This window comes from Spea bombifrons, chromosome 4, assembly GCF_027358695.1.
Source record: "Spea bombifrons isolate aSpeBom1 chromosome 4, aSpeBom1.2.pri, whole genome shotgun sequence".
NCBI classification, from domain to species: Eukaryota; Metazoa; Chordata; class Amphibia; order Anura; family Pelobatidae; genus Spea; species Spea bombifrons.
Window position 1 is genome coordinate 79,586,201 of NC_071090.1, and position 15,753 is coordinate 79,601,953.

At 37.4% G+C, this 15,753-nt stretch overlaps 1 protein-coding gene across 1 annotated transcript in view; it reads right to left on the reverse strand.

The window, feature by feature from the left end:
* Positions 1-6,699: 6,699 nt before the first annotated feature.
* Positions 6,700-15,753, reverse strand: part of CGNL1 (cingulin like 1) — a 45,793-nt gene continuing 36,739 nt past the window's right edge. The window contains exons 15-19 of the mRNA XM_053464190.1: positions 10,591-10,674; positions 9,909-10,033; positions 8,836-8,944; positions 7,403-7,566; positions 6,700-6,989 (exon numbers count right to left, since the gene is read on the reverse strand). Coding sequence (XP_053320165.1) covers positions 6,863-6,989; positions 7,403-7,566; positions 8,836-8,944; positions 9,909-10,033; positions 10,591-10,674 — 609 coding nt within the window. The 3' untranslated portion in view covers positions 6,700-6,862. The remainder of the gene's footprint in view (positions 6,990-7,402; positions 7,567-8,835; positions 8,945-9,908; positions 10,034-10,590; positions 10,675-15,753) is intronic.

The following is a 15,753-nucleotide window of genomic DNA, read 5'->3' on the forward strand; positions in this document are numbered from 1 at the left end:
AAGCAATGTAGATTATATGTGTGCATATGCACAGGGAAAGGGAAGTGGAAAATATCTGCCCATGTGTCTGATGCTCAGTCCCCAAAGGCTGTGCCCGATCTGTGCCCGATCAGAGCAATCGAAAATTAAACCAACAGCAAATATGATTTCTTGATGCCTGTATCAAATTCAGTTGTTCTGTACTGCCATCTTGTGTCTTCTGCATAAACCTCTCCATTGCTAGGCCTCCCTTTTTTGTATTTCTTAATATAATATTGTTTTATTTTGTAATGCTTAAAAATTAAACGGTGCCCAATTAATTTCTGTAAGGACTATGAATTTAATGTCTTTTTAGGCAACACAAGACAATTGTCAATGTTAGTTATAAAATAGTTCATAACGATTTTACCATTATGTCAGTGGTTAAGGCGATATATATCTTTGTTAGAAATAATCAGAATGGATTATTGTCAGATTATTGGAGAATTATGGTGCCTGGCTTCACAGTATACCTGCAGTGCTACCTGCTTGGAATGAAAATGACTTACCGGTATTTGCTTCTGTAATGCCTTCATCTATCATCTACATTGGTTCAGTAGGACACAGTGTTTACTGAAGCTTTTCAAGTGCAAAGCAGAAAATAATCTTTTTTATGAGCGAAAACATTATTTATATATAAAAAATATTTCCCAGATGTATTGGCCATAAAACCACCTCTCCCAGCATTTGAAATTTGCAGTTGGAAATGTATAGTTCATAGCGGTTTGTGTTTAGGCCAATTAAGTATAGATGTTTCATTTGGTGCCTATTTATGCAGAAAAAAAGCAGCTTTAATAAATCATTCCACTAAGACACAACTGGAACTGGAGACTGTCAAAACCTTCTTTTATTATACTTCTTCTACATTTACGTTTGGAAAAGTATTAGGTAGATAAGATTAATAGCACTGACACTCTAGCAAGGGGCATTGCTACGTTCCAAAAAGATCGGCGGCTAAAAAGCAATAGTAACTGTGAGAGGTGTTGCTTTTTCCGCAGTGTGCAAACATTTTTACCTACCTTTTTAATATACCTTGACCCAGCTGCTTACTTTTGTGCTTGTGCCCCCCTCCTTGTATCAAAGCAGTCTCACTAGTATCATGATCAGTCTGCACGAGTACCTACAGCAGGTGTCCTTGTCTATGCAGTGTCCTGTGCAGCTGGTGAGCAGTAAAATATGGCCCCTCTACATAGTGATGTCCTTACTTCCCCTATATGGTACAGTAATACCTGGCCTCACATCCACCCTCTCTCTTCCCCAATCCCTGGCAGCACTAACCCCAGACTCACCCCTGACACTTTTAACACCAACACTCATGCTAACACACTATAATAACATACACTAACATACATACACTCTAACACCATATGTGCTGACACATGAATTCATACCAACACCAAACACTTACACATACTCTGTAACACCATACACTAACACACACACTCAGTCTCACAAGTTACCATACCTTTACCTTTTGCTTTGCATTGAGCCCTGTATTCAGTGCAGCTTGCACAGAGCTACTACTGCAAAGTTACGTAGCATGTGTAATGGGACCTCAGTTGGTCTCAGGAAAAGCTTAATAAAGATTCAAAATATTGCAAAGATAAGCCTAGATTTTCAAAATGGAAATGTAAGTACTATTCAGTACTATGCATTGTAATATAGTATTATATACTATACCACTACTACTGTGATATTACCCTAGCATCCTTACCTGGACTGGCCATAGAACAATTTCCTTTTGGGTATCTGGAGGACTAATCTACTTTTTACACATACAAAACCCCATCTCTGTTAAATATTTTAACCATTAAATCTAAATATATAGTGAAATATCAACGTATATGAAAGTCTTAGCATTGCATCAATTAAAGAGAATTGATAATTCAACTATGAATTTGTATATGGTGCAGGGTTTAGGAACAATTATTAAAAAAGTTAACTGATATAAAATGAAATAATAACGCTATCTAGAATAAAGGAAAACATCAAAGTTGGGATCATAAGGGTATACAGAGGACACCAGACCAATTAATAACTGTAATATCTGCAAAAAATGTTTTCTATGGAGCAATGGTGTATGTCACAGTTGACCTCATCATCTAGTTTAGGGAAAAGGAGGCAGATTCAGGGCAGGTGGTAGTCCCTGAGTCACTTTACTAGGACCTCTCTAGTGCTGCATAGCTCTCAGACTCATTTATAAAGTAGATGTTTGTCCAGTAACCTTTCCATGCTACCCTATGACATTATACCCAGGTGCTATGGATGAAGGACCCCTCAGCAAAACAGGAAAGGAGGTGCTGTCTTGGACATTGACCCAAAAATATATCACTAGCCAACATTCTATGTTTAGCTTAGCAGTAAGATACACACACCAGCATATTTTTAGGAAAAGATCAGGGCCATTAGAAGAAAAAAAAAACAGTGAGCTAACGCAAATTAGATGAAAATTCTAAGAGTAGAAGGATAAGAGAATATATAGATTAGGTGGAAGAATGAGCAGCGATATATTTATATTCTAAACTAGTTGATATGCCCAACATGGCATACATATAACGGAAAATTCTAAAGTACATAGCCACTCTGATGGGAGTGTTCATCTGGCATAAATATCATAATATTCATCTGCCTATTTGGACAAAACTGTGTTTTCATGATGGAATTCTAAAAAACAAATCTAGATAGATGGATAGAGAGACAGACAGACAGACAGATATATGCAACTAAAACAAGTAACATGTAACCTAAGCAGTAACATGTATACTTTTTCAGTGTTCTGAAGCTATATATTAAAAAAGCTCCGAAAAAATGAATAGGAAGTTCTGCCAAATAAAATGTAATTAATGATTATAGTCACCTTGAGATGTCCTGCCATATTTTAAGATAAGATATATGTATGCGCTGTGTTGCTATATTGATTTTGCACTGGTTTGCAAAATAGAAGAGATACATTATAATTATAAATCATTTTGACTAGATCAATATTTTGTGGCATTGACCTTGCTTCTCCCTCGCATCTTTTTGTGCTGTTCTTGGAACTGTTCTGAATGTAAGGAAGGCAAGTGCTATACACAAAACAGAACTGGTGCAGTACTCAGAACACATATGTATCAGATAAAATATATCATCACATAAAGCCTTCACAAACTTAAACTTGCTTATTAAAGGTGATGCACCACTTTTTAAAATGAAAATAAAGGTTATGCTCATTTTATAAACAGTATAATTTAAAGCTATTGTTTCTAACAGTGAATAACTACCAAACATTAAACTAGGAAAAGGCAACACATTACTGCAAATATTGAACATTATCTAACAAAGCAATTTCTTAAAGGTCAGCTAGGACCAGTCTCTTAATGACCTGGTGATCTAAAAATGTTTTTCACTGTACCTTGTTATAGTGTTCACTTATTCAATAGTGATCTTGTGAGGCTTTTTGTTGTTGATCCAAAAGAAGGCAAAAAAAAACCCTGTTTCTGACCAATTTTGCAACAAACTAGGGGGGGGGGGAATCCTTCTTGACCCCAGAATGGAAGTTAGATCTCTCCTTGGATCAAGAAGCTGTTTCCCCATAATTTAAAAATGATATCCCTGAATATTATGCTTCTGCAAGTATTCATCCAGTTGATGTTTAAATGTCTGTACTTCAACTACTCTACAAACTACCTCTGCAGGCAGAGAATGCCACATCCTTATTGCCCTTAATGTAAAAAACCCTTTCCTTTGTGTTAGCTGTGCAGAGGAGGCACTAAAGGAATACTGCACACCCTGGTGCCACTAAACCAGCCTAGGGTTAATGGCACCTGGGTGCACTATTTCTTAGACTCCCCCAAAGTTAACACACAATCTCACTCTAACTGCACACTTACATATACAGACACACCCTTACTCTAATAAGATGTGCTGATTAGAGGATCATGATGTGTGGAACACAAGCTGAGCAATGGGCAGGACAATGTGATGGAAAATGGGGCAGGGTGATGGGAGGAGAGGACCAAGTCTTCTGATGGCTGCTCATGACAAGCATCTTAATATTACCTTAATATGTGTTAGTGCTGGCCATAGAAACTGAACAAAAGAAAAACAAACAGCTGCAGGCAGTAAGCCTAAGGGACGCTCTAGGAGACCAGCTTGTGGTGATGTAAGTCAGACTCCCCTTCTCACTCATACAATGCTGGTGAAGGTGCACAATAGCACTCTTTAGAACCCGACCAGCACCAAGATAACATTAACAAATTACAGTCTAGAGTGAGCCAACTTTGTCCCCAAACAGCCCAGGGTGAGCCAATTTTGTCCCCAGCCTGCCCTGACACCAGTACAAGCTCTGCCACACTGACACCCAAACACACACACACCATGACAGGCTCTGCCACACCGACACCCAAACACACACACACACACACACACACAAGGACAGGCTCTGCCACACAGACAGCCAAACACACAGACACCAGGACAGGCTCTGCCACACCGATATCCAAACACACACACACACACACACCCCAGGACAGCCTCTGCGACACTGACACCCACATCCAAAATGCTTTCCACAATGGTTTGTTGTTTGTTTGGTTTTCCCCCTTGTGTATTGATGCCCAGCCAGCCCCCCCCCTTTGGTTTTAATGTATTTCCCCCCACACCCTTGTGTATTGCCCCATGTGGATTTGTGCCCCCAGCCAGACCCCTTTGTACATTATGCCCCTTCTGTATTGCCCCATGTGGCTTTGTGCCCACAGCCAGCCCCCTTTGTACATTATGCCCAACACCCTTGTGTATTTATTTATGTGATGCCCCCAGCCAGCCCCCTCCCTTGTGTATTGATGCCCCCCTTTGAATTGTTAATGACTGATCCATGTAATTTAAACCCAGCCCCCCACCCCCAACCTTTGTGTATAGCCACCCCCATTTTGCATTTAATTGTTGTCCCAATGCAGCCCCCCTCTTTGAATATGGCTCCCCTTCTGCCTATTACCCCAACTATTTTTTTAAATTTTTTTAATACTTACATTTTTGCCGCATTCTTCACTGCTGCTGTGGTCTTCTAGCTGTCACGAGGAGCTGTTCCGTGTGACTCCGCCCCCTCGAGCGGCCCATCACATTGACGATGTGACGTGCCGCTCAAGGGGGCGGAGTCACACAGGACACTGGGCGGCACTGTGCAGGCACGCTGGCCGCTTAATGATTTTAAAGCGGCCAGCGTGTCTTATAGCCGCTTAATGATTAACTTTTGCAGCCGATGTGGCTGTGACTCTTAAAGCGGCCGTAAGACACGCTGGCCGCTTTAAGAGTCACAGCCACATCGGCTGCTTTTTGGTGTGCTGGCCAGTTCGGCCGGCCTACCGCGGATGCTGCGGGCGTTAAAGACGGCCCTGGTGTGGCCGAATCAGCCGCTTAAATGGGCGGCCGCGCGGCCGTTTAATATAGATTCAGGGCGGCCTGGGGGGCAATTGCCCCCCTGCCCAGCCCGCCCCTGGCCATAACACACACTCTAGAATACACTTGCAATAACATCACCTCCCTGAACTATTTAATATGAAGAATGAATCCAGCTTTCCAAAAGACAGCCAAGATGAAACATTTCATCTTACCAACTTACCTACGCATTAGAAAGGACCAAACCTATTGGCATTCCCCTTACAACAACTACTAAATTAATAAGAAAACATGTACAATGCTATAAAAAAAGAAGTATTTGCCCCTTTCTGGTTTCTTGTATTATGCATACGTCACACTTAAATGTTTCAGATCAAAGTTTAATATTAGACAAAGATAACCCAAGTAAACACAACATGCAGTTTTTAAAAATGATGATTTAATGTATAAAAAAAGAAAAAAAAATCTATCCAACCCTTCATGGCCCTATGTGAAAAACTAATTGCCCTCTTAGTTAATAAATCCACCAATTAGCCAAATGTATTTGATAATTGGGTTCAATTTCACTAGACACACAGGCATGTAGTTGGTAATACAGGGTTTTGATTAACTCTTTACCTTCAAAAAATAAGTTGGATTATCTGAAACATTTAAAACATTGAACTATAAGCAAAAATAGAAGAAATCAGGAAGGGACAAATATATTTTCCTTTCAAAAAGTACATTTAATGAAATTTACTCAAAAAAGGGAATACGTGCTAGACATCAAGGTAGTAATGACATTGGGAAATAAAGACAAGCGACAAATTTAAAAATATGTTATAATACAGTTAAAAGTCATTGTAATTGAGGTAATAGAAAAACAAATCATTTAATAATAACAGCAAGTCATGATAATGATATGAGAATATTGCAAAGTGAGAATATATATATATACACGCGCATGCATTACAGTATTACTTCAGCTGCTCTCAACCCAGCACTAAAAGGACTAGCAGCAGGCATGGTTTTATTGGAAAATTGGGCATATGTCCAGGGCCACTATTTGCTTGTAAGAACTGGGTTGAGAATCACTGATCTATTACATTATTCAATAACAGTTGATTGCTTAGAATAAAGGTCTATTAACTTGCCAAGTCAAATTAACGAAATACAATTCCCATGACTGCAGTTGTAGTACATTAATGGCCGAAGAGATATGTTCCATCTGTTACAAAAATACTGCTAAATGTCTGTTTTGTAACAGCTATATCAAATAATTTGAAAAGCAAAATTTAATGTATATTGAAATTATACTATTTACAAACATTCTTAAAATCGCCATACTGCAGAAACTTTATTTCCAGTTATTCGCAGAGCAGTTGTCATATTGCTTGCTCTTGTTGGCGTATAGCCATTTGGCTTTCAGCTCCGTAAAAGATAAAATTCCCACATTTTTCACTTTTTATACAAAAACATGAGGTTACGCGGTTTAGACATCATCTCTAGTAAATTTATATACAGAGGGGGCGTCGTAAAGGCTATCTCCATCAGTGCTAACATCGTCGTCATCATCGTCAAGGTCGTTCAACATTTTGCTTGGGGAGCTCTTGCGTCTGCTACAACATAAATGTTAAACATAACATTGTTAATACATAAATGTTGGTGTAAAAAGACGTAAGAATCACTTGTTTTTGGTAGAATAATTACAAAAAATATAGACCGGTGCTTTTGAAAGCCTTAAAATGTTTCTTCCAAATGAAACTAGAAAACTCATCAAAACACTAGTTAATTGGCCGGGAACAGCGCAATTGTTTCCATTATTCCAAGAACGTTTTCTCTTCTTGATTGCACACAAAAAAAAAAAATAAAAAAAAGGTTTCCAATGAGTTTAATAACCAATTTACTCAGAAAGCCACCTGTTTGGCAGTATTCCCTAAAACAAAAAGTACAGTTCTCCGCTATTAAAAACATCCCTCCCAGTAGTATTGTGAAGCAGGAGGCAATGTTAATCTGTTTTGAAAACATTTACCTCAGCTCCTTCCTTGCAGCATTCAATTGAGTTTGCAGTTGGTCATTAGTGTCAATTTGCTCTTCCAAATCTCGTTGAAGCTTCTTTTTGGAACTTTCCAATCTGTCTATTTCCTCTTCTGCTTCTTCAACTTGCCTCTTCATTGATTTCAAGCGCAGACTTAACTAGAGATTTAAAGGAGTGAACTGTGTAAGTTACCAAGGCCTTAAAACGTCATGTAAACCGATGAGGTTTATTCATTAGAGAGAGTATTTGCAGGAGGTTCACAATGTTATCTTACTAACTTCAATGTACACTGAGAAGTTCCAACCCCAGTGAGCTTCTCTTACAAGAGCACTTTGATTGCCCTATATAAAGCATATGTAAGTCAACAAGTCACCACAGTAACTGAATTATGCATTATGCAGGGCAAGTTCAGCCCTTCTTGAAGATAAATTATCCAGAGATGGCCCTTTATGGTTGACTCTCCCTACAGCTTCTTTAGTGAACTCCCATGCATTTATTATTCACTTTCTGATACTGCTGCATAGTATTCTTGGATGTTGTCAGCGGGGTCTCAGGCCGCAGTGTGATGAGGCCAGTTACCAAAATGATGTAATAAGTAAGGAATTTTTATAAAGCGGGTATTTTTTCTTTTTGAAAAGAGTCCTCAGGAATAGTATTTGACTGATTTGCTATAATAATTTATCAGAAAGAGATTTTTTTTGTTTGCTCTGTAAACAAACCCAGTAAAAGCAGGTTTCTATAAATCCGTGGCTCTTAAATCCTACAGCACACAATTGAAATGATTAAATCTAGGTGGCGCTATTACATAAGATGTAGTCGAGAGACCAACACAACAAGGGTGACCGATTACAATGCTGCAATATATATATATATATATATATATATATATATATATATATATATATATATATATATATATATATATATATATATATATATATATATATATATATATATATATATATATTTAAACGGGGAACACATTGGTATTCGTGAACTACATGGTTTTATATTACTTTCACTTTGTTCCAAAATGTAAAATCAACCATAAAACAATCTTGAGGAATTTCATTAAGGACAAAATTAAATGTATATATTTATATATAAACAAAATAACCTCCATTACTTAACTCCAACATAAGACCATAAAAGTTAGGCTTTTACAAGATGCTTCTATTGATCTAGAGTTACTGTGACATCGGTAACAGTAATGGTTTCATTTATATATCTAGGGTAGAAAATTTACTGTAGCTGTTACCGAGTTATCTGATATTGCTCCAATGCATAGTTGGAGATTTATTTTTTTATATGTTGTGTGTCATTGAGCAAGTGTTTTGCAATCTACTGCTCACACGTTCTCTAAAATGTTCACATTTATTAAGTTCCTATGTCCATTACAATTTCAGAAAATGTTACATATAGGTTACCTGATCTTTTTGATCTGTTAAAGTGAGATGTTCATCATCAACCTGCATCATTAACTCCTTCACTTTTCTCTCCAGCCTGCGGTTGCTGAGTTGGAGATTTGCCCGATCCCTGATAATAAATGAAAAAGTACTTTGTCTGAGTATTGAGCAGGAACACTGCCAGCTCTTTTCTGGGTTCTAAATGGATTGTACATTTGCTCAGAATACAGATCAAACACACAGTCTTACTAATGCTTTGAGGGTTTTTTTGTCTGTCAATATTTACTGTACAAAATCTGCACAGAAGGTGAATATACTATTTGATCTTTGAAATGGTACTGACTTTTTTAAAGCCCTAATCTGAGCTGAATTATAGTTATAACTACATTTCTTTGCTCACTCTGCTGAAACTGAACAGGTGGAAGGGGGCATACAGTTCATACATGGGGGAAAGGTAAAATATCCTATTTGTGTATGTTTAAAAGGTAGAAGATGGTTGCCATCGACAGATAGATTTGGGGTAACATATAAGGCTGCACCTTATAGGAGTGATTAAATGACCTTACAGAAAATCCTATTTGATTTATCAGTAATGTTTTTTGGCATTACCACCATGTTTTACAAGTATTCTTTATGCAGGAAAATCTTCTGATCTGGCATAGCTTGCAGACAGTTCCAGAGATGTTGGGATACAGCAACGCATGATGTTAAGCTAACTAAAGAGTTTAGAAGGATAAAAGCAGCGGGATATCCATGGTGCAAGTGACCCAGTAGATACCTACATCTGCTACGCTATCAAGTATGCACTTTATTCTTGTGGCTAGTAAGCTATGGAATCAGGTAGTTATAAAGCTGCTTTACAAATACACCCTATTCTTTTCACAACAGTGTCTCAAGACTCATCCTGCACGGCTAACTAGAACAGTGTGTTCTGTATGAATTCAAATCATGGGTTAATTAAGAGAAAAAATATCCTTTCATTATGCAACTGGCTTGGTTATTTGAAGTTAACCCCCTCCTCAGGCTGACATGAGGTACACTGCTGCTAGCAGGGGGGCACGCTATGCCCCCTACCCTCATTTAAATCCTTGTACCTTTCTTCATTTTCCAGGCGTTCTTCCAACTCTGCTATTCTTGCTTCCATCTGAGAGACAAGCCCTTCTTTATTTGATCTATGTGAATTTTCAAGATGAGCTATTCTGCTCTTCAGATCTTTGTTCTACAAAAAGAGCAATTGATTTAAAACAATAACCAAATTTATACAAAATATAAAAGGCATATGCAATAATAAAACAAAAGGTAAACATTTAAACAGAAACTTTATTTGCACAATGGCTTTCTGCTGTTTTACATTTTCTACAAATATATTCTTTGGTCTTAATAGTAATTTCCTATTTAATCTTTAGAGAGAAAAGATTTGTTGCAGGACTTCATTCCAATTACATTTTGCACAACCATTTCAGGGTCCGGAGCAAGGGTCCCAACCCATGGCCTTAACCCATGTTTTAAAAGGGCCATGCAATCATGCCTGCATAACACTGTTAGTCAGATCTGCATGAATTCTGTAGCATGGTACACTAGGATATTCCGCTGTGGGACTATGAATTCAATGTTATTTTATATTCAATTGTTTTTGAGAAACTTAGTTGAGAAAGTGACCGTCTGTGACATTCTTTGTTCCCTAAATTGCAGAGAATGTGTCCACTATCTATATCCACTCCTTAGCTCACATGCCCTCTCTCTCTTTATTAGTGTGTATAGAAAAGATGTTATTACCTGTCTTTCCAACGACATTTTATCACACTCCAGGTCTTGCTTTGCGCCTCTTTCTTGAAGTAATTCTCCTCTCATTTGGTCAATCTAAAATGTAAAAGTACTTTTACAATTAATTTTATATAATGCTGTTCTCTCTGGGGTAAACTTAAGACATCAACCTTTAAAATACGTGCGGTTTCCATCCAGACAATACTTAGATGAGATATTTATGAATCATCTAATACATACATACATACATACATACATAAATAAATATATATACACATATAATCTCACCTTTACCACTTCCAAAAATGTTGAGCGTTTTTATTTGGTCATCATTACATACTATTTAACATATTTTACTTATATAATGGATAGAGACCATACAAGCAAAAACATTGTTATATACTGTATATATACATACACAATCTTGACAGAAATATACAAGTTGTAAGACAGCTACAGGATTCTATCTGATGAGCATCAGCCTGTCACAGAAAATGTAAAGTTTTAATATGCGGTGGCCCAACAAAACCACCAGGAAACACAGATCTCCAAATCACAAGTAGAATAATGGTATCCAAGGTTTACGAAGTATCTCTATATCAGTATGATGGCCCATATGAAAAGATGGGATGGAAGAACCTATAGTAGGTTTTTGGTTGACCCAATACAATTTTGTAAGTTGTAGCCATCACATATAGCCCAATACCAATGTGTGAAACATGAAGTCATTAATGCCAACCAAGATCAATTTTTCACATAAACAAAAACAAAAGTCACCACTCTACTGTGTTAAACTATGCAACATCATTCTACCGATGCTTCAGCGTGTTTACCTAATCAATTGACTATACTGATTACAGCCTCAAAACACTTCGCATGAAAGGAGCTGGCCCTTTTCAGGTATTTAATGAATGTGTATAAACGTCAACTAGGCTTTAAATTTGTCTAGTAATAAAGTGAAAACTGTTCTTCAAGGTGAGGGAATAGATGGGGATCCCTTTCAGCTGCGTCCTAATAGATGTTGATTGATGGATTATGCCACAGAAATTTGACACTACACTACAAAAGACACAGAAATTTGACACTACACTATATGGTCCCTTAATAAAAATGGACTAACCAGTAATCCTTTGGTCTTTATAGACATTAAGTGAAAGTTTCGAAGTTCAGAAGAAATCCCTTCTAATTTTATTTATAGATGTTTTTCAGAATTTATTTGTACTACTATTTTTTTTCCCATCTAGAATTTGCAGTTCTATTACAGAAGCAATTTTCACAATGCACCAAATAATCTCATTAGAGGGGAGTTGTATTTTTTCTTTATGGTTTCACCAGCAATTAAGTCATTTTAACCTTAAACAACGAAAATGTGCATAACATTTTCCTATGGCTCTTTTACTTAAGCTAAATTGAGAGTTCATCTAGAAATTCTTTATAGTTAATGGATACAAATTGCCTTACTAATGCATTCTGGATCACGTATGTTGCCAGTCTCTTTAGTCTGACATTGTAGAGCGTTGAGGTCATGTTAATCACTTTGGTGCATTTTGCACAATGTTTAGGGCTAATAATATAATTTTAACTGTACAAAATCACCCTTGGGTGCAATAAATATACTTTGCTGCTGTTGATATGATTTTTGCAGTGATAAAAGTAGTGTGAGAATATCACCTGAGAGCTACTCAGTGCCGAGCTTACAGTAGACATATGAGCATGCAAGGCCAGTAATAGAACGAAGCTTCTCACTTTGTTTGAGAGCGCAAGTGATGTTGAGGTAGCAGAACCAACAGCCTATGGGTCCTGCCATTGCACATTTACAATATATTGGATCTTTCATAGGGGAAATCTTGTAAAACAGTTTCAAAAAGATGTTGATAATGTTAAATCTGTGTTTCTACATCATTATATACATATGTGTGTGTAATCAGCATTGATGTATGATAAAATGTATTTCAGGAAAAAACAAACATTTCCAGAAAAAAAAATACATTGTTTAGAATATTCTCTATAGAACTACTCTTTCGTCTGCTTAAACAATCATGTTTCGGCAAAGACATGATCGCTGGCACTAATGGGACGATCTCTGTAGAACGTCTCTCTGGTCTCTCTTTGACAATTGAGCTGTTTCTTTTTTTTTATTTATTTTTTTTATTCCATATTCCCAGAGATGAAGCCCAAACACGGCAGCCTTCAGCAGGAGTTATCACAGCTGGGTTTTGGTGAATACTGAAAACAAACTGTAGTAAATGAGCCACAATATCCCTCTGAGAACCTACACGGATTTAATAAAGAGAACTTGTGTTTATACCATGCCATATTAGAAACAGCTGGTTATCGCCCCCTTGTTAATGGCAACACTTTAATTTCTTCTCAATTATTCATATCCCAAAGCTTGGACCCGTCAATTCGCTGCATTTGTGTTAAACCATTTAAATAATCTCACAGTCTCCATAAATACCGTTTTATTATAAGCCACTAGAACATAGGAAATCTGTTTCACATCCAATTTCTTCAGACATCTGAATCCAAATAACGCCGGGAGCCTTGATTTAGGAAATAAGTCTCAACTCAACTTTTCATTTACTAGAAGGGGGTATTACTTTTACTTTTTGGTTTAGTTCGCCGGGTGCACAGAGGAACAGGTGTTGAGAAAATTCTACTGGGAATTTTGTGTAGGGGGAAAAAAAGGCAGCAAAGCCAAAGTAACGCTATACACCGATATTTACACGGTAACTATAGAAACGGTCTTTCTCCCACGGTTTCTGGTAAGAAATCCACAGCCAGGAGGTTCTGGTTTCTACCTTACCTCACCGCTTTGAAGGCTTTACCTTTAGTTTAGTTCTGGATAGTCCCTGAAGCGCTGCATTGCACTGTGTCATAACGCCCAAAGGACACATCATACTTCACATCTACATAAGGGAATTAAACGTTTGTTTTCAGGAACGGTCCTCCCCCCCTGGTGAAACACAGGCTCTTTTATACTCCACAACACTACTTAACAGTACTATACATTCCATCAATAGGGCTAGCCTATGCGAAAACATACAAGGAGAGGCTTTAAGTGTCCCCGACAGTAGTAGTAGTAGTTTGTGATCACTGCCAATGGTAGGATTCATCCCCATACATGTATATTACTCTCCTATGGTTGTAAGGAACACATGTAATATTTGTTACAAAAAAAAGGCCGGATTTATTTCTGTGTTTCATGTAAACACCCACAATCACAATAACATACCGACTCTTTATTTGCCGTAATACTCTGGATTAATATAGAAGGCGCTCAGGTTAACATAAATAATCACTTAGTGTCCCGAGTGCAACACAATGGATTTACTGCAGGTAATGCATACCGGGATACAACAGGATCTGAGGAACACCCATGCAAAGTTTATTTTTCATACTCTTTCATAGCCTGACAATATAAATGTGCCATATGCAGGAATTCCCCATTTATATATTTAACAGCAGCTGAATACATCTGCTAAGAACGCAGTGACCTATGTCAGAAATCCAAAGGGTTTAATGCTTCTAAAATACATTTGCCAAGTGCCACAATAGCATTTCAAGTGATCACCATCTGTATTCATATGAAAAACTTTTCTACTGAAACCTGCATAGAAAATTAGCAGAATACTGAGCGGAAAGAAAAAAACATAACTTTCTTTTTCCCCCAGGTCTCTGTAAATTATAACTAATAGGTAATGTGCTGAGAAGGGCCAATTCAGGAGAAGCTCCTTCCTAATGTACATTGAAGATGGGGATATTTACCAAAAGAAAAAGGCAGAAAGGGAGGGGGAAGTTTAAGATCACAAAATAAGTGAACCTTGTGAAGAAATTTTTTTATTCTCTTATATTTAATCAACTACATAGTTGATCACATTAACGATTAAGGATACGTGACAGATCCAGAAATTGTGCAGCACATATCTGTATTCGGTCTAGTCAACTACGTAGACTAATTATATTATATATTTGCATTATTGCCCTTGGGTACCACAATCTGTATTATAGGTTTTTTGGGGGGGCTACTTGAGAGAATTAAATATTTTCCATTCAGATTCAGGAAATATAACCACATTCACCTATGACTTTATTATCCAATCATATGTTTAACAAACTATATATTTTATATGCATACCTATTACTAATGGCCTACCTGTTAAATGCCTACAGACCAGATAGTAAACGTTTCTAAGTAGGTTTCCTATATCTGTTTATTGATCTGGAACTTTGCTTGTTATACAATTGAAAAGCCAACATACATAGTGGATTTTCCATGGACGCAGACATGAGTGACAAGTCCCTGCATACTCATTTGCTGACATTTCTTAGCAAACAAACATTCATTTGGATCTGATGGACACATCCGTCCATGATGAGCAAAGACAGATCAAGCCAGTAATAACCAATTGAGATATCTATTTTATAATGCACACTACAGGCTGTGATTCCAGGGTACGAAAATGCTGAAAATCCAAGCCCAAAGACTTTCATCCTGGTTTCCACCTATAGTTGTTTACAAGGTATATGTGTATATCGCACTATGTAAGTGACAAAAAAAATACATAGTTGGTAATGTCCCATAGTCCCAATAAAAGGTCATAATGCTTAGAGCACTCACAGGATAACTAGCTTTGTAATTCAAGCATGAAATTGAACAGTTTGGATGCAAGTAAAATATTTTTTTCTGCCATCTATGGTATCCACACCAGCTGTGTTGTGTTTTCATCAAGACACTAAATTAGTTCTAATTTAGTTATGCACGCTGTAATTTAATGTAGATAATTAGTAAAATGATATCAAGATATCCCTATGTGTAAAGGTCTTGGGTAGAGTGTGTCACCTTCACTAATGACTCCTACAGCATACTATTTGTCAAATGCTAATAGATCGGGGAGGTTTGCGTATAAATTCATTATGGTGAAAATGAGATGGAACAGAGTTTAATTATAACAAACACCACAAGGTGTTTCAAGTGGACTTGTTAAGCTGAAATAAAAAATATAGGGGACAAAAATACACATTGTACAAGCCACACACACAATTACAAACTATATATATATATATATGTGTGTGCAGTGGCGTACCTACCGGGGTCGCAGGGGTCGCGACTGCGACCGGGCCCCGGCGGCAGGGGGGCCCAAGCCAAGGGGCCGCACGAAATCGGGCCCCGGC